The sequence below is a fragment of the Triplophysa dalaica genome, chromosome 10, assembly GCF_015846415.1.
Source record: "Triplophysa dalaica isolate WHDGS20190420 chromosome 10, ASM1584641v1, whole genome shotgun sequence".
In the NCBI taxonomy this organism is placed as follows: domain Eukaryota; kingdom Metazoa; phylum Chordata; class Actinopteri; order Cypriniformes; family Nemacheilidae; genus Triplophysa; species Triplophysa dalaica.
The window spans coordinates 18,347,258-18,370,420 of record NC_079551.1 but is presented as its reverse complement, the minus strand read 5'-3'; the positions used below and the strand labels follow the sequence as shown (position 1 = coordinate 18,370,420).

At 38.1% G+C, this 23,163-nt stretch overlaps 1 protein-coding gene across 1 annotated transcript; it reads left to right on the top strand.

The window, feature by feature from the left end:
- Positions 1-16: 16 nt before the first annotated feature.
- On the top strand, positions 17-22,883 carry senp7b (SUMO specific peptidase 7b). The gene is made up of 22 exons (XM_056759472.1): positions 17-150; positions 1,278-1,382; positions 1,558-1,661; positions 2,303-2,503; positions 3,149-3,237; positions 5,107-5,276; positions 5,846-6,137; positions 8,005-8,102; positions 8,993-9,133; positions 11,590-11,623; positions 13,334-13,543; positions 14,514-14,743; positions 16,043-16,134; positions 16,566-16,682; positions 16,803-16,922; positions 18,449-18,541; positions 19,588-19,721; positions 20,110-20,174; positions 20,717-20,760; positions 21,114-21,182; positions 21,330-21,480; positions 22,589-22,883. Exons 2-22 carry the CDS (start codon positions 1,278-1,280, stop codon positions 22,718-22,720), a joined length of 2,691 nt encoding a protein of 896 aa, XP_056615450.1. The 5' UTR covers positions 17-150; the 3' UTR covers positions 22,721-22,883.
- The last annotated feature ends 280 nt before the right edge of the window (positions 22,884-23,163 follow it).

The window sequence follows — 23,163 nt, the reverse complement described above, 5'->3', positions numbered from 1 at the left end:
AAGCGGCATATAAACAAAGATGCTCACGCATTATTGCACATACTGACAGTGTGCTGAACACAATGATATATTTGCGCCTTTATCAGCCCGATGATTGATATTTATAACCACACATAGACGTGTGTGTCGCAGTCAGGCGTGTGCTGTACTGTAAGTATACAATCTGTGAATGTTTATATTATTATAAATATGATAGAGTAAGAGCAGTGCAGCACCCAGTGCTATAAGATTAAACAGCCTGACAGTGAAAGATCTCGTCGATGGCTTTGCAACTGAAATAGTGAGCTGATCTCGGCAGTATCTGGACATTTTGGGATTGTATTGTAGCAGTAGTGACTGTCATATTGACATACAAACGTTTATAACAACATTTAAAAAAATCACAGTTTAATACGACGAGATTAGTTGATCATGTTAACCGTACTAAATTATTTGTATATATTTTATAGTTGTATTCTAATCTGATATGAATAAGCCTGATGAGGTACACTAGTTATGGAGTGTATTTATAGCTAAAATACGTTCAATGTCTTTTTTTGTTGAGGACCTCTTGCATTTTTTTGTGTGTCCAAAATCTACTGCCGTGTATACGTTTATAAAGTCTGAATATGTGTGTTTTATTATTTGTATTAGCTTGATTCTTCAAAATAAATATAAAAAATACACAATGCATGGTACAGCTGTTTTGCTTCAGAACATTTATAATAATAAGCAATAACAAAAGTTTAACAAGACCTTTGGATGCAAAAAATGTATGTAGTAATATTACCATGTGCTGAATAAGCACAACAACACAGGTATGGATGTAAAAAGGTAACCATGCAAAAATAACCATGCAAAATAAAACAATATGGGGCAGTTTAACAGTCAGGGATTATTTTAAACCAGAATCAGGCTTTAGTTACATTAGGATATTTACGTCATTATTAAAAACATAATTCACAAAAAAAACATTACTGGTATACATCTTGAGACAAGACAATTACACTGATATATTATAAGATATGTCCTAAATTGTTTTTCGATCAAGATAAATAAGTCTGGGACTAGGCTTAAATCATGTCCAGGAAACCGCCCCTTTGTGTTCTTCTTAATTTTAAAAGTTATAATGTCTTATACAGATATCATCCTAACTATGCATTAAATAATATTTTTGCACTGCCCTTGTTTCAAACCTGCATGTTCTGCATGCAATCTTCTGCAGAAGAGAAAAAAATATTTTGTAATGGTTTGTGTTTGTCATTTTATATCAATAAACGTTCATGTACTTTTATCAGATGGCATTACCATTCAGAATCCCAAAGAAGAAGCAACCATCAGACGCATGCAGTCTTGATATGCAGTCGCCACTGTCTCGACTGCAGGACAGCAGCTCACCCAAGGTAAAAATGCCATACTGAGTTTCACTGATGTCCTCGTGCACTAGCAAGCAAAAATGTTCATTTCATCTTGCCTGGAGAAGGGGATGAGCTGTTTAAAGTCTAGTTTTATCAAAGCAATGTCTACTTTCTACTTGTTGAAATGTCTCATTCGTTTCTCATGTGTTTCTCTAAACAGATGCAGTGGGATTCTGTCACTCATAATGGAAGAGCAAGTCATAAATTCAGTTTTACCAATGGGAAAACATTTTCAAAACATAGTCAGAGTAGTGAAACTATAAGGTAAGTCAAATTTCTCAGTGTCTTCATCTCTGGTGTTGGTTTGATAGGCGAGTTTTGAAATCACCACTAGATGGAGCTGTTTGTTCAGTTTAAATCATGTGCTAAGGAAAGCATCACTGTTACTTTACCTTTGCTCAATTATAGGCTTAGGGATTGAACAACCCCAGACAGATTTTACCAGTGTGACAAATCAGATTGATCTATACTGAAGTACACACACCATATTTAGGTAACCAAATTTTATAGAGACCTGAAAGGCTCTTTTTAAATAAGACCTGAAAAAACCCACTTAAATATCGCACCCAACAATGTTAAAATTTGAAATTTACTTTAAAAATGTCAGCATTTCAGTTTGTAAGAAAGGTAAATTTAGTTGTGTTTGTTTGGATCCCATTTGATGTGAAGTCTGGGTAGTGTACTATATTTTGTGACTCATGTCAGAGCCCACTGTCTTCAAAAAATATTTTGTTTGCCTGTTTTATGATGCCTTAAATATATTTATTATTTTATCTGACAGTTTTCAGGAAGTTTACATTCAACTATTCACTTTTATCAGATTAAAAACATGATCAGGTTTTTGATCATTTGATAATCCATTGACATTGTATTTGTATTTGAATCTACATCATCTTTTTTCTCAGGTCGCCTGAACCACTCACCTGCTCTACTCGAGCTCTCAAAGGAACTGTACGTGGAAAAATCAGTTTTACGCTAAACAAACAGCCGATTAAAATCAGCCCCTCTAGAGTCAACAGGACGCCCCACAAAGTGTCTGAAACTGGTAGTTCAAGGGCCAAATGTCAGACCCCCACCCCAGGCAGAGATTTCACTGCAAACAACAGGTGAGACGTAGATGTCAACATACGCTGAAACATTTTGATTTCCCTTATCATTTTGTTTATTCATTTTATTGTTTGTATAAATAGAAAAATTATGTCATGTCTGTCATTTATTCACTCCCATGTCATTGAAAACCTGTCTATGACTTTTCTTTCAGTGGAACACAAAAGAAGATATTTTAAGAAATGTCCTTGTGGTTTTGTGTTCAGACAATTGAAGTCAGTGGCGGTCAGTGTTGTTTGGTTGCCAACATTCTTAAAAATATCTTCTTTTGAGTTCTCCAGAAGAAAGAAATTCATACAGGTTTGAAATGACACGAGGAATCGTGAATGATGTAAGAATTTTATTTTTGGGTGCACAGTCCCTTTAAGTAGTGTAGGAGCTTCAGTAGAAGAGGTAGTAACCTCAGTTTCTATTAACTTTTACTGAATGGAAAAGAAAACCGAAATGACATTTGTTAAAGAAAAAACATTATACAGGCTTGAAACTACATGAAGGTGACAGAATTAAACAGAAGTGTTGTTTTTGGATATAAAAATCATATTTAAGTCTTTTTCAACACCAGCTTTTCACCTTGGACTTTTGAATGTGCCAAGTTTAAGCATCTAGCGGATTTTATAACATGTACTGTACTGTTTGTGTGTCAGATGGAGACCCAAGAGAGCGTCAGACACTTTGTGCCGTGATGAGAACCACATGGGCGACTTTGAAAGCCCCTCGTTCAAGATTCGTAGAGGTATGTCCATGCCAGATCTCAGCTATGTGTCTGACACGTTATATAAGCAAAGCTAACTCACTTTATTTACCAACAACTCGGAAATGAGATTAGAGGCACTTTGTGAGACCCTTCCCATCCAAAACACCAATTAACATGCTAGCAAGCACTCAAAACACATTAGCAACCACACAATGATGCCCTAGCCACCCAGAATACCCTAGAAACGTCGTAGCAACATGTTAAAAAGCCCCAAAATATCCCGAGCAACTGCATAGCAACATTCTTACAACCCAGAACAGCCAAAAAAACACATAGTGACATGCTAGTAAGTAAAAACACATTTGCAACCACATAGAAACTACCTTAAACACCCTATAAATCCTATATCAACATGCTAACAAGCTCTCTACCCATCCAAAACACCCTAGCAATTGCACATGAACATGACAGCAAGCCCAAAAACACCCCAGAAACCACATAGTGATGGTCTATTCACCCAGAATACCATAGAAACCACATAGCAACATGCTAGCAAACACCATAGCATCTGCACAGCAACATCCTAACCACCCAGAGGACCCTAAAAACAAATGCTAACAAGCTCTAAAATCACCTTTACAACTGCATAGCAACACCCTTCCCATCCAGAACACCCTAGCAACCGAACGTCAGCATTCAAACACGCACTCAAAACAACTTAGCAACCACACAAGCTATATCCGAAATCGTATACTGTGACAGTATGTACTGAATTTGAATAAGTACCTGCCTATTGACCGTTTAAACACTATGTTCTATATATTATGAGTGGGAGTAGTAGTATACTGCATCCGCCATGTTTTATTGTTATGTGACCCATATGCTCTTTGACCTATGATGTATACTGAGGTTTCAGACCTACTATTCGTGACCTACGCTCATACTTGTGTATATATACTAAATAGTATAGAAAAAGGCAATTTTGGACGCAGGGATAGAGATGCCCTAACCACCCAGAACACCCTAGAAACCACATGGGATCACTCCAAAACAACTAAGCAACTGCCCAGCAACATCCCAACCACCTGGAACACCTTTAAAATCACAAAGCAACAACTTTTTTTTGGACATTTGCTTGCTAAGACAGTTGTGTGTATTGTGTACAGTTTTAGTACTGTGGTGGCACCCTTTGTACAGGGAAACACCACTCAGAGTTTCTTTAGATTTTATTAAAATGTTAATTTGATGGAAGTTAGAGTTTTGGCGACACGACACAAATGTTCCTGCATAATCGAGAAAGGGTCTTGGGTGTCTTCCTAATAAGTTGGATCATTAAACTAAACAAGCAGTTAAAGTAAACTGTAAACTTTGGCTGGGATATCTGATGCAGATTATCTAGAAGCTAATGAGGGAAAAAGTCTTATTTTAGGCCACGTCGTCTCTAACAAAGCACCTTAATGATCAGAGCGTCAATTCCTTTTGTCTTTCTCTCCACAACCCCTTCGGGCGGTATGTTTTAACGTCTCACAGCTGTCTCCTGTGACCCGCCTTCACTCCCTGCTCTACATAATATTGGACGGCATCTGAGTTTTCCTGGCGTAGGACGGCTGATAAATAAACAAATGCTTAACTTTATGGATCTGTTAAAACGGTCCTCCATGCTCTTATTCTCGAAAGCCCTCTTGCACTGTGTCCACTTCTGTCTCCGGGGAATACTACTAACCCCGTTTCATGGCTAATGTGACCTCCATCAAGGTGGAGAAATGATACTCGGTCAGCGAGGTCGTTTTATATGGGCCGGGGACTGAATAAAGAGGAAAAACAGTTGATAGAAGGTTATGTGCTGCTCGTAAAAATGGTACGTTTCTGTTTTTTTAAACAAAGTTCTACGTCATTCCGTTCTGTCAGATTCAGGGGAAACGGAGACGAGCGAGTTTTTCCGTGAGGAAGAGGACATTGAGGGAACACAGGGGCCTTCTCGAGTGACGGAGACACAGCGGCCGTCCAATGTGAAAGATGGGCACATTTCAAAGACTGATCGCAGGTTCAAGTCCACAGGTTGTGTTTCTCCGGTCGAGGTGAGGAGATGTTCAGGTTTAACACTAAATGTGTTTTTAAAACAGATGCCAACTAGGTCCAGCATTTTTGATCATTTTAACAAAAATACTTCCTTCTTTTTTTATATACTGTATGAAGAACACAAATGTTGTCCTATACCATATTATAACTAAATAAACAGAGACTCAAAAATAATTCACAATTAATTTGTTCCTTATTTATTCCATCACCTTTCTCTGTGAGATTTCTTTAAGGTTTCACATTTTTAACAATAAGCAGATAATATATTATGTTTCAGTCCAGATTTAATGAATTATGATTAGCAAAACATATTCAGAGTGCTTATTGTTTATGGTTCTGTAGATGTTATACATTTATAGCATACGCACAACAGCGCCCCCTACTGTATAAATGTGAAGTCATAGAAAACTTGAAAAAATCTACAAATAAGTGAAAGCATTGTGTCATAAATGAAAAAAAATGTCATTGTCGGATAAAGAGTTAATACTAAAGAAACCGTGCAATATATTTCAAAAGATGCAATGTTTCAAACAGTTTGTTATCGTTTCTTCTTGTCATCATATTTCAGAGCACAACAAAGAAAGGGAAGAACGTAAGTGTTTCCAATGAAGAGTCCACGTTCAAACTGTCCAATCTCGAGTCTCGCTCAGAACGTCACGTTCAGGAAGAGCAACCAGGTCTGAGGACTTCTGGAGAGAAAGCTGCTCTCCCTGTGCCTGTCAGAAAAGACCCACTGGTTTCACCTTCAAGCTCCAAGAGTGAAGACCCCTTTAAGTCTTTTTATGAGAACAGATTAAGCAGGAGACCCCGGCTTTTCGACAAGACCTACAAGAGAGCAAAGCCCAGCTCCACAGAGCCGAGTATGTGTGACTTGTTCTGTTTCTCTCTTGCTTTAATTCTCTCTTTCATACCGTTGGTCTTCCACCACTTCTCCTATACGTTTTTTTGCAAAGCATTGCTCATTTCTAGGCGTTTTACATACATTTTTACACGTAGTTCAAAGTATAAGCAATAGTATCAGTTAGACAAAACTAAAAACGGGCTGCGTTACACTTCCACCAAAAATCTAGATTAAGAAATCCAGATTAAGTGTGAATGTAAGGGAAGAGCGAAATTGAATCATCCCAGCAGGTGAGACAGGAGACTGCGCATCTGTCACATTGTTTAGAGAGGCGGGGTCTATTCTGAGCTGTTGTTAGTGAAGGGTGACCTCATAAAGATTAATGTCTTTAAATGTGAAGCCTGCAGAATAACGCCGTTCACACTCGTCTAGATTACTGCAATCCTGACCTCAAACGCTGGGTAAAGCCCCTTAAACCCGTGTCTGCTGAAGAGAGAAAGATGCACCTTCTATCTCCTCATCACACACCCGAGACATGTTCAGGAGAGCAGTTTTATTGTCCTTTAACATTTAAACCCTTTAGTTGACGGTGACTGCACGGGATGGGCATTCTTTCATAAAGACATTCAATGGTATGGTTCGAAAAGATAGGAAATGTAGCATAATCGGAGCGTACATCTCTCCAATTTGAACCATTTACTGTTGCAAAAAGAGAGCAGATGGTATTGAATGTGTTATTGACGGTTTTATGGGTTGGAAAGGAAAAGAATAGAAGGAAGTGGATGGATGGAAATCAAGAGTAGTAAATAAAGAGATGATTACACATGTCCCTGTGTCCCATTCAAAGCCCATTATGGTACCCAACCAAGACTTTAAGTACAGAGACAGAGTCCAAAATGAATGTTCTCCAAGTCCCAAATGTCAGTAAAGATGTAGTCTTTTGAATAGGCAATTGAATTCAAAGGCACTTATAGTTAAAGTTGCAGACAGTTGAGATTCACAAAATGTCCCAAATTTTATTAAACCACTTCGCCTTGATTTTGAACAGAGTGACAGACGACCTTTCTAAAGCACAAATATTCATTGTCTTTTAATTAATATGAGGTCACAATTCCGTGCGCAATAGATATAATAGAATTAGCACATGTAAACTGTTTACCAAAGGAAACGTGTTGCAGCTCATGCGTCTTCTAACATTTACCTCAGTGGAAAGTTTACCATCAGATGTTTGGTGTATCTACTGTAACTTTGTATTGTTTTTTGTTCCCCAGAACGCCACGTTTGAATATGAGGGATTTTTCGCACATCCTCAGGTAACCATTGTGAGGTTAACTGAGGATGCTTCGAGAAACTGAGCTTTCAGTGTTAACAACTTTTTTATTACCTTTCGGCTTGAAACTATAAACAGCTTTGCTTATTCAGCCCGCCAGTATTTTTTTAGCTGCTAATATGGCTTTAATAGTGATATATTCATAATAATAAACCTATTGAAATATTTTTAACTATTAGCGCCATATTAGCTAAAAGCTCCGTTGAGGAATGATGGTTAAAACAAAAATTCTGTCCCTCGGTTCATTGAAAGCTTGTATTTGCCTCTTTCTTTTACGATACACAAAAGAAGATATTTTGAGAAATGTTTCAGTGGTTTTGCCTTCATACAGTGGGATCCAGTGTTGTTTGGTTACCGACATTCTTCAAAACATCTTCGTTTGTGTTCTGCAGAAGAAAGAAAGTCCTACAGGTTTGAAATGACATGAGGGATCATGACCGATTCATTCAGATTTGTTTTCGGGCGAACTATTCCTTTCAACATATGAGCTCTATGATGAAATTGCAGGGACAGAAATGATGAAAGGGTTAAGTACAGTATATCTCTTTATTCTCAGTCGTGCTGTCTAGCGATGAGGACGGATCGGACGATGTGAACGACACGCCTGGAAGCTCGCGAGAGCAGCCGGACTTAGGGCCCGTCGGCGATACCCAGGTAACTTTTGAAAGTCTTTGTGTATTCAAGAACCCTTCTTAATTCTCCATTCGAGGAAGTCCCGAGATTTCACAGAGACAACATATTTAGACTGGTCTTCAAGTAAACCATCCGTTTGAAGTCTAGATTTGTTCAGTCTGGTCGGGGAGTTTCGAATTTATCTGTTTACAAATATTCATTCAAACTCTTTAAACATTTTTACCATTGTCAGAATTGTTAGTACCCTTCAACCGATCCTCATCCCCGCATGTTCAATTTTGCAGCGGACGAACAAATCAGTTATGGCACCTCGGTATGAGAAGGTTCATTTGGCGTGACATTCGAAGCGCAACATATTGGATTTGCCCTCGATTTCAAACTTGAAGCATCATCGAGAGAAAGCTATGGCTCTGGATCACAGGGCAGGAACGTTTGATGTGGATTAAGACAATACGACTCAGGTGTTTGTCAATACTCGCTGGCGTGCCTACCCGCAGTTGACATGTGGCCGAAATGAGAAACTCATTTTCAGGGCTGCTGTGTTTCTTAACATTTTTCTCTCTCTCGTAACTCGGGGAGAAGTGGATTTTGTTTATTTTAATTCCGTCCGAGGAAAATGGAAACCACAAACTCGGACAAGTGCGGGTCACTGTAGGTTGAATCCGCACATGACTGAAAAGCGCATTGAGATGAATCTGATACTCAGATAAGCCTGATTGGGACGAATTGGGTTACTTGTGTCCGGAGGCTTTCGTTGCCGGTTTGGCAAGGTTTTTTAAAACATTTCAAACTTGCATATGAAATGTTGAGAGAAATTTTTGGCTTTTCACAAGTGATGATGTAGCCGATCGGTCTTGTGGTCAGTGGGGTTGTTTTTTGTCTCTGAGTTTTCCTTTGCGTCTATGCTTCAGACAGGGAAACAAAAGAGCCCGAAGGCGAACACAGGAAGCCAGAAGACAGCAAGCAAAGTAGAAGTGCCTTCCATCATGGAGCTGCCCTTCTCCACTCTCCATTACGATACAGGAGAGGCAGAGTCCAATGGGACTGTTGTGGTAAGAGAATGTGTGTGTGATCATGTGTAGTTGGACAAAATGTACTGTACCGTGATAGGTTTCTGTTTCTATGATATCACAACGGATGGCCCCGCCCACCGTGACAACTTATTGGTCGAAATCCTGCTCCAGGATTTCGTACGAGGATATCAGAATGAATAAAATCATATTTCAGTTTGGAGATTTTGGTTTTGGAATCAAGTGTTACTTCGTGTGAATCTGATTTTATACTAATTCCAGGTTTGATTCACATCACTTATTTGTTTAGTTTATGAATAAAATTATCTTCGGTTAGTGTTCATCCTGTTTTAAATACATAAAATCATTTGTTTTTATTATTTGTTTTATTGTTTTTGGATTACATTTCCAGAAAAATAATCTGTCAATACCGTAATGTGCAATTTTGATCATACAGGTACGTTGAAGCCCTACACCGCACAAAAGCCTTTAAAAAATAAATAAATTAAATGCACTGAATATACAATAAAATGTTAATATATTTATATTCATATAAATTAAAAACAAAATAAATTGTTGTATTATAACCAAACACAGATCCGAAGTTAACTCTGTCTAAATGACCTACATTATACAGTAATCGTAATATGATCAAATCCATGAAACAATAATAATTGTATTATAGAAATTATGTTGATTAAAAACTTCCAAAAGAAATCAAAACTGCGATATATTTTAGCGTCTTTAAAGTTGCAGCTTTTGACTAGAATTCACAAAATCGTGCTTTGTCATCCAACTTCTTGAGGCTTCACCCTCAACATGAATCTCACAGCTATACAATATCTATTCTGTACTCATTGGCTGCTTTTTCTTCATTTTTAATGGTCGAAATCATCCTCTAAAAATTTATTTTTTGAATACAATTTTAGTTTTCATCAATCATCGGTTTCACAGACAAGGCCTTAGACTGGTCCCAGACTAAAATGAATTTTGAGCTGTCTTAACCGAAAATAACTTTCCCTGACATATCTTAAAATATGTCTTAATTATTATTATTTTTCTACAGCATTTTAATAAAAGCGACTTAAATAGCCTCAATAACCCAAGGCATAGTCCTGGCTTAGGCTAAGCCTTGTTTATGAAACCGGGCCTCAAACATCCACATTCAGAGGAAATAATTTGTATAACTATGAGAAGCAATTTAGTCAAGTATTTAAAAACATGTGAACGGTTGTTTTTTCTATCAACCTGTTCATGTTAATCCACTTACGTGTGTCCTTTCGTAAACGAAGGACACATTAAATAAGTCCTCTCTGTTCTCGCAGATCTGAATTATTTTCCAGCACATGCGTCCAGCTCATTCACTCTGCGCACTGGCCAATAATGCATTTCTATATCTGTTGTTGTTGTGTGTTTTTTGTAATAAGGGACATCTGTTATTCCAGTATTTTAATTGGCCGTTCCTGCTACAAACCGCAAAACAACAGCCAGCCAAAATCAGACTGCAGATGTGATTTAGAGACCGTTTGTAGAAAGCGAATGTTCACTTGCCAGAAAATTCCAGCTGTTCCTCAAACACGCTGCAAAGTGGCGGAGACCTGTCGCAGTCGCGTGTTCATTAGCACAACAACAACCGTCTGTTACCTAAACTGGCTCCGACCGTGGAATACGGCGACGTTTATCACCGCTGGTCCATAAATGCTTCAAAAGCATATTGCGTTGATTTAATGTTGGGGTTTTCTTAAAAAATATAAGTTCACCCAAAAATGGAAATTATATCATTTGCTCACTTTCATGTTGTTTGAAACCCTTGAGTTTTGGGGAGAACAGGATAACTTCTGAAGACTTTACCTGCTTGCTCTTTTACAATGACAGTGAATGGGGAGTGGAGCTTTCAGGCTTCATAAAGGATTTAATAGCACTATTAAGTATCACGTGTGGTCTGTGTGCTTGAAATATAATGCGCAATTCAAACCACTTTTATGTGTTCAAAATAGAACATAAACGAAGAACTTTTTGCCTTTTTGTAGCTATAGTCCCCATTTACTTCCATTGCCTGGAAATATTATATTCTATATTATACATACATCCTTTATATGGGTTCAGAACAAGATGTGGGTGAGAAAAATCATGAACGTATTCAAATTTTTGGTTGCACAGTGACTTTAGTTAATAGTTATTTGTTGGGAGATGTTTGATAAAAATTGGGAGTTCGTAGCTTCAAGGCAACTGGTTTTATTGTGTCGGGCGTTTGTAATCTTTATCAGGATAAGCAGGGACATCCTCTGAGTGTGTGTGTGAGTTTATTGACCATTGTTTTATGTGACTGTGTACTTATTTGCTGTTCCAGCTGTGCCGATATAACAGCACTGTTTTATTTGTGCGGTCTGTCCAACCTCTCGCATGCACTTTGTAGTCTGAAGTTTAAGAGACTGCCAGTTCTTTGTAATCCTGTCCATGTTTGGCTTTTCTCTTAATGTGATGTCTCTCTTTTATAGATCACAGATGACGGCATCTCAATACCACTGAAAGGTATTTACAAGTAAACTCTCTTTGGTTAAGGTCACCTTGCTGGTAATTTGGTAAATGTTGTTTGTGTGACTTGAAATACATTGTCAACAAGCCAATGTGTGTTAAAACATTAACTTGCAAGGGTTACGTGCAGTATGTGTGGATGGAGAACAGGTGTGTGTGCGATTGTGTTTGTAAGCTTTAGACATTAAAGGATTACATCATTCAGTCTGTTACTCTGTTGGGGGACTGCAGTGAAAACTAGACTTAATATTATAGGGTGATTTGTACCATAGTATTTGACAGCGGTTATTAAAGGGACAGTTCACCCAAAAATGAAAATTCTGTCATAATTTAGTCACGCTCATGTTACACAAAGAAAGATATTTGGAAGAATTTTCAGTTCCGGGACTTCTTTGACTACCACAGTAGGAAGAATTAAATGGTATTTAAAGGAGCCCGAGAACTCTTTGTTTTCCTAAATTCTTCAAAATATCTCATTATGTGTTTAACAGAACAAAAAAATACACACTTTTCCCTCCCTACTATGGTAGTGGATGATGTCCCAGACATGAAAGTCCAAATATCCTTCTCTGTGTTCATTGGAACAATGTTTTTTTTTACAGGTTTGAAACCAATTTTTTATTTTTGGTTGAACTATCCCTTTAAAAGGAAAGAAAGTTTAACTTTAATAGTCATTTTCTTCATCTATAAAACATCTATGCATGTATTACCAACCATCATGTTAAATGTTACACTTTAACAAATGCAACTAGCTTAACAAGATGACCATAAAATATTTGTATGTACATTTTGTAACACATTTGTTTATCTATCAGATTGCTGGTTGTTGTTGTGCTGCCCCCTGTGGTGATAGTGTAATTGCACACAGCTCACTCATTGGATCAGACTGAAGTTCTTTGACCCTTTACCCTGTTTTGTCAGGCGACTGCTCTCCCTCAACTGTCTCTGACCCTCTCTCTTTCTCTCTCTCTCAGCATTAAGGCGGCTCAGATTATAGTGTTATTTATATGTGCGAGACGGTGGAGGTGGAGAAAACGTGTTTGCTTGACTTCAGTCACCCCTCCATTACCGAGTGTGTTTACGCGCGTGTGTGTGTGTGTGCGTAAGATGCTTATGCTGGTTTCAGACAGACCAATCTCTAGTCATAGCTTTCGATGGCCTTTCTATGTAAGCTGTACAGTGGAGAGAAAATGCTGAGATAATATAGCCGTGCATCACAAACAAAATAAATAAGAATTTGATCGAGCTGTGAACAGCTTTTAAAGGAATAATTCACAAAAAAATTGAATCACATTCTTCATGATAATGTACATCATGCAATTACAATTAATGGGAATTGAATCTTTGGAGATTATGAAAGAATATAAAAACATTATACGTTTTACATTACAAAAGAATAACGATTTGCAAATGACACATTAAACCATATTTACTTATGCGATCCATAACTCCATAACTTAAAAATAGACCAAAAACTGTTACCGAGCAAGTACACTAAAAATCAGTATACTTACCTTATTCCGATTTACAACAGTGAGTTTATAATAGTGATGTATACAGTATTTTGTAAATAAATAAGACATAAACATAAGTACTTAAAGCAACCTGAATTTTTCTATTTTTCAGACAGAGGTGTCGATAGAGAGACAAAAGTTAACCAATGCGCCTTTGAATAGGCAAAATTAAACTAAATTCTGTTTCTTTCAGGTGCAGATGGTGATGATGACATTGCGCTCAGCGTGACATGCGCACAGCTACTCTTGTACGGTCTGTGGGATGGAGGACTGGCCCGAGACGGAAGTCTGTTTCCAGACACAGAGGAGCCCGCCCCCTCTCTCCTCTTCCTCATAGTGTCGGATGCTCAAGCACGGCTCATCCAGAAAGAACTGTCGGTCATACACTCGGTACACTCTTCAAGTGAGGCCTGCACTAGAGCATTCTTTCGTGTGACCTTTATGTTTAATACCAACCTTGTTAAAGTTGCACGGAGAAAGCAATCCCAGAATGCAATTTAATAAAGAAGTTAAACCAAGTTAGCCGACATTCCGTCTTTCATCCTCTTTGTATGACATGTGGGAGAGGGGTTGCCTCCACATGTGTACTGTCCGATGGCATTTTTTAACTCGATTGACAAATGGATAAAGAAAAGCATTTTGGCAAAACAACAAAGAAAAACTATTTGCAAATAGAGAGAGAAAAGCACTTTGCAAATGCGATTTAATATGTGCTTTTAAATGATTCATTAATGTACTTTATCTTTGTACGTTTTAGAACATCTATAATATAAAGAGTTTTCATTGTGTTTATTTATTCATAAAAAAAATTTGTTTTATTGATCAATTAAACAACATTTTAAAACAAGAATGTAAAAAACTATTTTTAATACATCTTTTAATATCTCAATTTAAAAAGTGATTTATTTGTATTCACTTTTTTATGTTTAATTGTCAAATTTATCCATCGGTTCTTCGTTTTATTTTAAAGTGGCACTCGTGGTCCTCCATAGGCGACATGCTAACTGCAAACTATTGAACTCAATTGAGTCTATTGTGTACACTTGAAAAATTAAGTCTAAGAAAATGTTATTTAATTTGTGGTTACTGTGGTTTTACAACAAATCCCATAGTTAAACTGTGTGTGTGTGTGTGTGGTTGGACCATTGGCCATTAAAGGATTTATTCCTTCAATCTGTTGTTAATACTGTTAAGGGTCTTGGAAGCGTATCTAAACAGGTGTTTGCACTCTTTTGTTTATTATGTGTATAAAGAGACCAACAACTTTTATATAGAATTATTTGTGGCCGCCTACTGAGCATTTATGCCATAAAGTTGATAAAAAGAAAAACATGGTTAAAATGATCTCTCTCTTTCTTTCTCACTATCTCAAGGTCAGGCCTGTCCTTTTGTCTTGCTGGTGTTGGCTGATCAGCTCGGAGATCTTCAAGCGGCCATGTTGGCTTCTCTCATGGACTTGATCGGTTTGAAACACGGTCAGAGCCCTTTGAGTAACGCCCTGTCCTGGCCCGATGGTCTAAATCGGCTTCATTGCCACCGGCAGGGCGTACATCTCCTTTCTCTGCTGGGACAAAACGTGGAAGATGGGCATGACACTGCATTGGTAGGTTATTTGGTATTTCAATCCAGCATTCCGTGTTGACAAACCTGCTGAATTCATCTTAAATGAATTTTACAACCAGAAATAAAACAAAATGTTTGTTTTTTACTTACCAAAGTATCAGACGGTGCTCATAAGATCTCAAGAAACACGCCAAGGAGACATAGATTTTCAAGGGAATAATGACTCATGTGGCGTCAGTAGAACACTTGGAAATGTAGCGCACGAGTCACACAGACCACCTTGATTTATTTATGATGCTTTCTGTCCTTGACAGCCCTGATTCCAGGATTTTGTGTTATACGATAAAAAGAACATCAGACGGATATGAGTAGAGGGTTTCACGTCATCCGTCCATCTATCCATCCATCTACAATGACATGGCCAGATACTGCCAGGAATTTGAGTGCAGACATGATAGAGGCACCAGAGAAATTATACGGCCTCATATAATAGCAAGAGTGAGGTTAGCCATGGTCCATAGAGCCTGTGCTGGTGTAGGTATGAAACCGAAGGAAAGTTGGCAGGTTTCAGGGTTAGTAGCTCAGTGATGGAAGTGGCCGCTCTGTCACTCTCTCCAGAGTGTTTATGAGATGGTTGGGGGATCGTGGCAGCTGTACTCCAGGGTACCAGAACTCCGGTACTGCGTGTGGGCGGCAGGCCCTCGTGGGGTACGGCACGTTTCTTTTTCACGTACGATGGTGCCAGCTGGCAGCGGTGGAATAAGGCCACCTCAGACGCTTTCGCCTTCGTTTCTTTTCTTCAGCGTTTTTACAAGCTGGCTCGGAGCTTAACAGTGATGAAGCGCCGCTATCCGGCTCTAGCGGGCGGCACGTGGCGTTTTTGTTCTCGTACTTTTGCTTCAACGACTTTTTAATTTCTTGATCATCTTTCGCGTTTGTGATCAAAAGCTGCGTTTTTTGTTGTATGCGACCTGTGTGAACAACTTTTGAATTCGCCCCCTAGTGGAAGTCGAAATTAACTTCTATGTATTTTAATATTTTCTTTATACTGCACTCGATTTAGTTTACAAAACATGATCTTCTAACTGTCCACACTGTCGTTTAAAAGTGATGAAGTCTGAGTAGTTTAAATACAGTATTTACTTTTTATTCAAAGTCACAAGGCTATAACGTTCGAATGACATTTAGTAAGATCTTATGATCTACGTTTTTACACTGTGATATGATATGTTGCTAAATAAGTTTGCTTTTAGTAAGATTCAGATCGCATCTAAATGTGTTTAGGATTGGGTTTGTTGACCTCGTGTGTTTTGCTCACCTGGTGTTTTTTTCTCAACAGAAGAGCGCAGGTGGGACTAGCAGTTGTCACGGAGAGCCAACGGTCAGGAGACCTCTCCGGAGTCACAGCCGAACGCAAAGCTTACCACGCAGGTACGGACGGAAACATTTGCCTTGGTTTTGTGTTCACATCAGGTCTAGCAGACGAAATCAGTCCATCTGATTGCAAATCAAGTGCATTGGAATGAGTAGTGCAACAGTGAACAATTTCTCAGCCTTAGAGTTATCACACTCGAATGGCTGTCATTGGGAAAAACATGTTTGTCGACCTTTAAAGTCTAATTGCTAGCAATGCTTTAGCTATAAGCTCAACAGTTGGAAGCTCTCCTCTTATGTTGCCCAATCCTTTTGAGTAAGAAAGGTTTTCATACCTCTGACATAGAACTTTCCATTGAGTTGCAGAGTTTCCATGCAAATCTAGATTTGATTTGTAAGGCATAATTGATACGTCACAATTCGCAAAGAGGATTACATTGTTGGAGCAGTTGTTAAAGCTGGAGCTGAAGTTATACATTTTCCACCAGACTGATCCAGTACCCACCTCCCCCCTCCAAGGGTGGCATTACCGTGACAACCGAGGACCTGGAGTGCCTTAAGGATGGCGAGTTTCTCAACGATGTCATCATCGACTTCTACCTCAAGTAGGTTCTCTGAACTACTAAGAAGCTGTCAGCTTGAATGATTTGATGTGTGTCGGTGGTGGACCAAATGATTCGGATTGGAACACATTGTACACAATACACATCTTTTTCTTCTCTCAGGTACCTGCTGTTGGAGACAGCCGACGAAGATGTTGCTGAAAGATCTCATATCTTTAGCAGTTTCTTCTACAAACAGCTCACTCGAAAAGACAGCAGCTGCCCGGAGGAAACTGGCAGAACGTAAGGAATCGATAGTAGAGATTTGCAATGTTGTTTTTTTGTTTGATTTTACACTTTGTTTATATAATTGCTGTCCCGATATCAGTGTGTCATTGTGTATTAGTATTATTATTATCCTAGCCAAAAGATTACACCATAATGATATTATTACAGTATCTATAGAATATATATTTTTTAAATGCTCCATCTCTATCAATTAAATTATCTGTAATCTTGTTTATTTTGTATTTACTTACTTGTGGGCAGTGAATCACATGCACAGTTTTTTTATATCAACATGGGGGGTGATTTTTTTTTATATTATTATCATATGTGTTGTATTAGCACAATTGCGATAAAAAAATGTATATCACGGTAACTGTCAGTGCTGGTATATTGTGACACCCCTATAGTGTATTTAAAAAAAAAACTTACAGGAAAATTAGAACTGTTGAAATTATTCAACCTCATGTACTTCCAATTTTGTGATTTTCTGCTATGGTAGGACAATTTTAGCGCAATAGTAGAAGCACTTTTAATGCCAAATACTGTGGTTTTACATGTACAAGTAAATAAATGTTATAAATGAACAAATTATATTCTTATTAAGAATGATATTAATGATAAGACTAACAGTAAAAAGAATATGAAAAACATAAAGAGACATTTAACCGTGAAATTTGTAGTTTGTACATACCAAAAGTAAGTTTAATTATTTGCGAGAATAGATTGCATACAAAGTTAATGCAAAGACGCGAAAAGACACGAATTCACACCTGGCGATGCGAATGACACAAAAAAGTCGATGCGGTTGCCGCAAACGCACAATATTTACCTTGATCGTGTCTTTCACGCAAACTGATCATTTTCAACATGAGCAAAACATTTGCACGCTTTTGGTGTGTACAAACCATAAGTATTATTCCATATAGAAACTAATGTCACTTCTCGATAATATTATATATATTATTAAGTCTAGAAGAGCACAATGGTCCTTTTACACAAGCCTGTGATGACGGGTTCATTAGACATCAGCAATTGACATCGGCTAAAATCATTTCTATTTTATTACATTTATATCATCATACTTTGTATATTATTACCTTTGCATCAAATTACAAAAAAGTTAACCCTGCGAGAATGTTTCTTATATAGCGTCTATGGAAGTCAGTAAATTAGACATCGTTCTCTTATTTGACTGCCTTCATCAGACTTTCTCTCTCTTTTTATTTTGTTAAAAGTAGTGAAAAAACTAACGATGAGTTTGCTATTCGAGCATATGAGAATACATAAATATATTTGTAGTAGTCTCCCATTCACCACTATAGAAGTTGACCCAACTATGATGACTTTCACTGCTGAGAACAACGGAAATGTGAAAAAGGTCCATTGGAAATCTTCTACATTGGTTTTGTACTTCTTGGGTTTGGAGCGGCACGGGAGTGAGACAATTATTTTTGTTTTGGGGGTGGTTTTATTTTCGCCATGCGTTTTATTTATAGTATTATCTTTTGTGTTTCGTGCTAATGGATGTTATCTTTTCACAGCGCCCAGCACAGACGGCATCACCGAGTGAGAACGTGGACGCGGCATGTGGACATCTTCAGCAAAGACTACCTCTTTATACCGGTTAATCAGGAGTAAGTGTCCATTTAGACTGAGCTACACACAGACTCACTAATGCATGCCGAAATTCACTTCCAAATTCTGGACACGTTGGCACCAGGTCAGTTTCTTTTCGGGGGAGCCGCCGGAATGAATCACCCATGAACTCCTCTGTGAGAACACGGAGACACAGTTTTTCCCCCTTACAGATTCTAAGAACACAAGGTCGGGGAAGACACAAAATGAGTCAGAAGGTCACCAGCCGAGTGTTCTTTCAATGTCAGAGCGTTTCGCAAATAGTTACGACATCCCGAGCGCACTTCACAGGCTGTCCTTGGGTTGTGTGGCCAACAGGAAAGAGGTAGTTCGGTTTAGATGTTCCGGCGTGTTTGGTTTCTGAGTGGAGCGGGAGATGTTGGATCCAGCTTTATAAATGAAAGAATAAATCAGTGCAATGAATTTAAGAGAGCGCGCGATGCCAGATTGCGAGAGAACGGGGAATCCAGACATGGTACTCTACGTTCTCCTAAAAAAAAGACGCAGAATCAGAACGCAAATGCTTACGTACATCTGGACACTTTCACACATGCGCTACAACATAGAACAACACAGCTGCTACACCAGATTGAGAATGTCACTTATTTCAAAAGAGAACATGGAGCTCTGGGATACTGTAAGCGGCCAAGGTAACAGATATATACAAGTGATTTGGGATGATGTATCGCAGAAACGTTCAGAAAGATTATAAATTCCTAGCTAAAACTTAGCAGGTTTCATTTATTTTTCATCAACAGTTTTAAAGGATCTGTTTGTTTGCATCATCACTGAAATGTTTATTCATTATGCTCATCTTTTAAATATTGTAATAAATATGTGTAGGTAAATATCTGTACCTATGTATATGAGTTTTATGCTATTGCTGCATTTGTTTATAAAGAGACTTTTTATACAATAATATAATTTGTTATTATAATTTATTATTATAAACAAATAATTTAAGCAGCTTCATGCTTCAAAAAGTTCTTCCTCTTTTGCTTTGTCCGTTAACCAGTTCTTCATTTTTCTTTTAATTCTGGTCCAGGGCTCACTGGTATCTCGTGGTGATCTGTTTTCCTGGTCTGGAACGGCCTGAGTGTGTAGAGTGGAGAGGTAAAGCCGCATCTTCGACCGGAGGCCAGACGGTAAATGTGAACTCTGCAGGAGAAAATCAAACAGGTGTGCTTTACACACACATAATAAGATAAACGACACACATTCTCTCACACACACGGTTCGTTATAAATATTGGCCATCCATAATAAACATGATTAGATTTGAAAAATTTACATTTCTGTCACATTAACTTCAGACAGTTATGTACTTTTATATTAGTGGCATAGGGGGAATGAGAGGTGAGACTCAAACTGGGAGGAAAGTGTTTATTGTTTTCTTGGTTAAAAATCTGTTATTGAACATTTCACACAAATACATTTAAAAGTGCTCTAGCAAGAACAATACTGTTGCAATATGGAAACAATAAAACACTTAAGCACTTTTTCATATGCAGAAACTACTTATTCAGCATTTCCATTTGTTTGAAAGTGTTTGTGTTGTATGTTTCTAGGAGGTTTACTTCAATCAAAAAGCAACAGTTTAAAACCCAGTGGGATGGGATCTAACAAACTACCGGTAATTCCCTGTTGACACACACACACACATTGGGTTTCCATTTTTTTATGCTTTTTCCATAAACATTATTTATCATTTTTATACTGTACAAACTGTATATTTAATCCCCTAACTCTACCCCCAAACCTAAACATCACACAAATCATTTTCAAATAATCATTTAGTTTGATTTTTAAGCATTTTGTCTCACGGGGAGCAAAAAACGTCCCAACAAGATGAAAAATTGCTGTTGTTACTCTTTTTGAGGGAACATTTGCTCCCCACACTGTAGGGTTTACCAGGACCACAAATGCAAACATGTTTATCTGAATGGGGACATGTATGTTTTTATATACAGCTAGTTGTAAATACTACTGAAGCCACACCAAATTCTAAAAGGTCCTGCATTTTTCCCTAAAGAACCCTGACACTTTATTTACTATATTTTGAAAACCCCAAAATGAGGTTTAGTTAAGTGAATAAAGTGTACAGTTAAGTAGTTGATCTATATGTGTTCTTTTATGTATATTTTGAGAGACTTTAATGGGTTTTATGTGTTTTAGGACTGCACAGTAAGCAACTGCACGCGAGAGAAAGTCTGCAGGAGGTAACAGACCTTCAAGTCATCAACAGCAGCTTCATCTAATAAATCATTGTTTTATCATATGCCACACAACCTTCTAGTCTCTTCTAAAAAATGATCAACAATAAATGTGCATTCTCCTTTTAATCTTGCTCTTGTGCAAAATACATAAGTTAAAGTAATGAAATGTGACAAATGGAGCAGACCACTATTTTGCAGGATAGCCCTAGAAACTGCAAATACAAAGTTAGCTTTTTTCCCAATGATTCACTAGCTAGACCGAACTCCGATTGTGTCATCTCATCTTCATGAATGTCTTTCTGTTGTTCTCTCTCTCTCTCTCTCTCTCTCTCTCTCTCTCTCTGGTTTAACCGCAGACCCTGTATTCTGGTAATGGACTCTTTAAAGCTCTCGTACCACCAACGGATCTACACGCTGTTACGCGAGTGAGTCATTGTTTATAACGTTCTTTGCCTTGTTATGTTCAGCTGTCTTTCTGTAAGTTGTCATGCGCTGTGATGTCAGAGATTTCGGTTTGCAATAGCACATGCCCTGCGATTTACCCTGACATGTTGGTCGTAATTGTCTCTTAGGTACCTGCAGGTAGAATGGGAGGTCCGGAAACAGACCCCTCGAGCGTTTAAGAATGAAAACATAGGCGGTTATCTCTGCAAGGTCCCACTACAAGACAACAGCAGTGATTGTGGCCTGTATCTGCTGCAGTATGTGGAGAGCTTTCTGCAGGTACTTGTTTACCAGGGTTCATTCATGTCCTGTACAGACAAACACTCCTCATTTACCAGAGTGCTATTGTTGCACCAGTGTACCGTACAACCATATAACACAAATAATATACAGACTTTTTTGAACAGAGCAGTGTTTATTTTAGTCACCTTATTGCTAAATGTCAGAGCACAGTCTTACCTTTGACTAGTAGAGAATCATTGACTCATCCAAGTTACTTGACATTTGCAGTGATCCATTCAATGAGATTTTCAGTAATGTGAGTCAGGTTGTTGTTTCAAACCTGTATGACTTTCTTCTTCCGCAGAACACAAAATAAGATATTTTGAAAAATGTTGTGTACTGGCACCCATTGACTTGCATTGGTTTTGTGTCCATACAATAGAAGTGAATGGGGGGGGTCGGTGCTGTATGGTTAGCAACTTTCTTCAAATTGTCGTCTTTTGTGAAGTCAATAATGACATCATTTTCATTTTTGGGTGAACTAACACTTTATTGTGCCAGAAATATGCAGTTTTCAGCATTTGCGTGTTTCAGAATGGTAGTTTAATTGGCCTTGCTGATATACAGTGTAGCTTTAACCATAGATACTGTATAACTAGATGCTGTATTAGCAGTTGTTTTTATGAGCAGCTACACGTAGGACGTCCGCCATATTGGAGTGGAGCGAGCCAGTTGGTGTTGCCAAGTTGCCAATCCCAGTGGTTTTCGCAGGAACGGCTGTGCCGTGTTGGAGCATTTTGCAAACCGTTAGTGACGCCAGTGGACCATTCCAAGATGGCAGAAATGTCTTTGTGCCTGGAGCGCCTTGAATGCGGCGTCCAGTTATATATATATATATATATCTATGGCTTTAAGATGTGATGATATCAGTGTAATGACCTGCTTGTGACTTTTAAAGCTTTATTGTGTCTTAAAAACAACAGTTTCTTACAAGTCGCTAAATACGACTACATACATGGTTGGGGACGTTAAACGTCAAATCTCACAAAAATGGGCACATATCCCCAAAACGTGGGTGGAAATTCATACATGGAGTTGAAATGCATCTTTCCCTGGTAATCGATTTTTAAATAAAGCTCAAGACGACTCTTCTTCTTTTACTCAGAATCCAGTGGTGCACTTTGAACTCCCGCTGCGATTGGACCATTGGTTTCCACGGAATCAGGTGCGCAGGAAGAGGGAGGAGCTACGGGAACTTGTGCTTCAGCTGTACCGCAGACAGGAGGGCGGGGCTTAGCAAAACGTCCAATGAATATGTATATTTTTACTAATTACTGCAACAGAGAATATATTTATAATTTAACTTTGTATTTATTTTTATTAAAATTTCTTTTAAAGTGCTTTGAACAAACGTTTAAACGTTAGGATACTTGAATAAAAAAGGAAACAAATATTCTGAATTGACTCCGAATTGCTTTTTTATTTTTTATTATTAATCACTTGTTAATCTGTCGGTTTTGTGTTTCATTTTGTGTCCAGTGGAAAAATGGCATTATAAAAAACACAATGTCATTTTTGCACTGTAGGATGTAAGAAATCTAAACGCTTTTCTTTGTGAATAAAACTACACAGGTTGTGCTGCATGCTTGTGCTTTGACCTTTCTGATCAAAACAAGGACCAGTAAGTTCTTGCAAAGGTACTTGGCTCATCAACAGCCCCTTATACTTTGTCCAAATTTT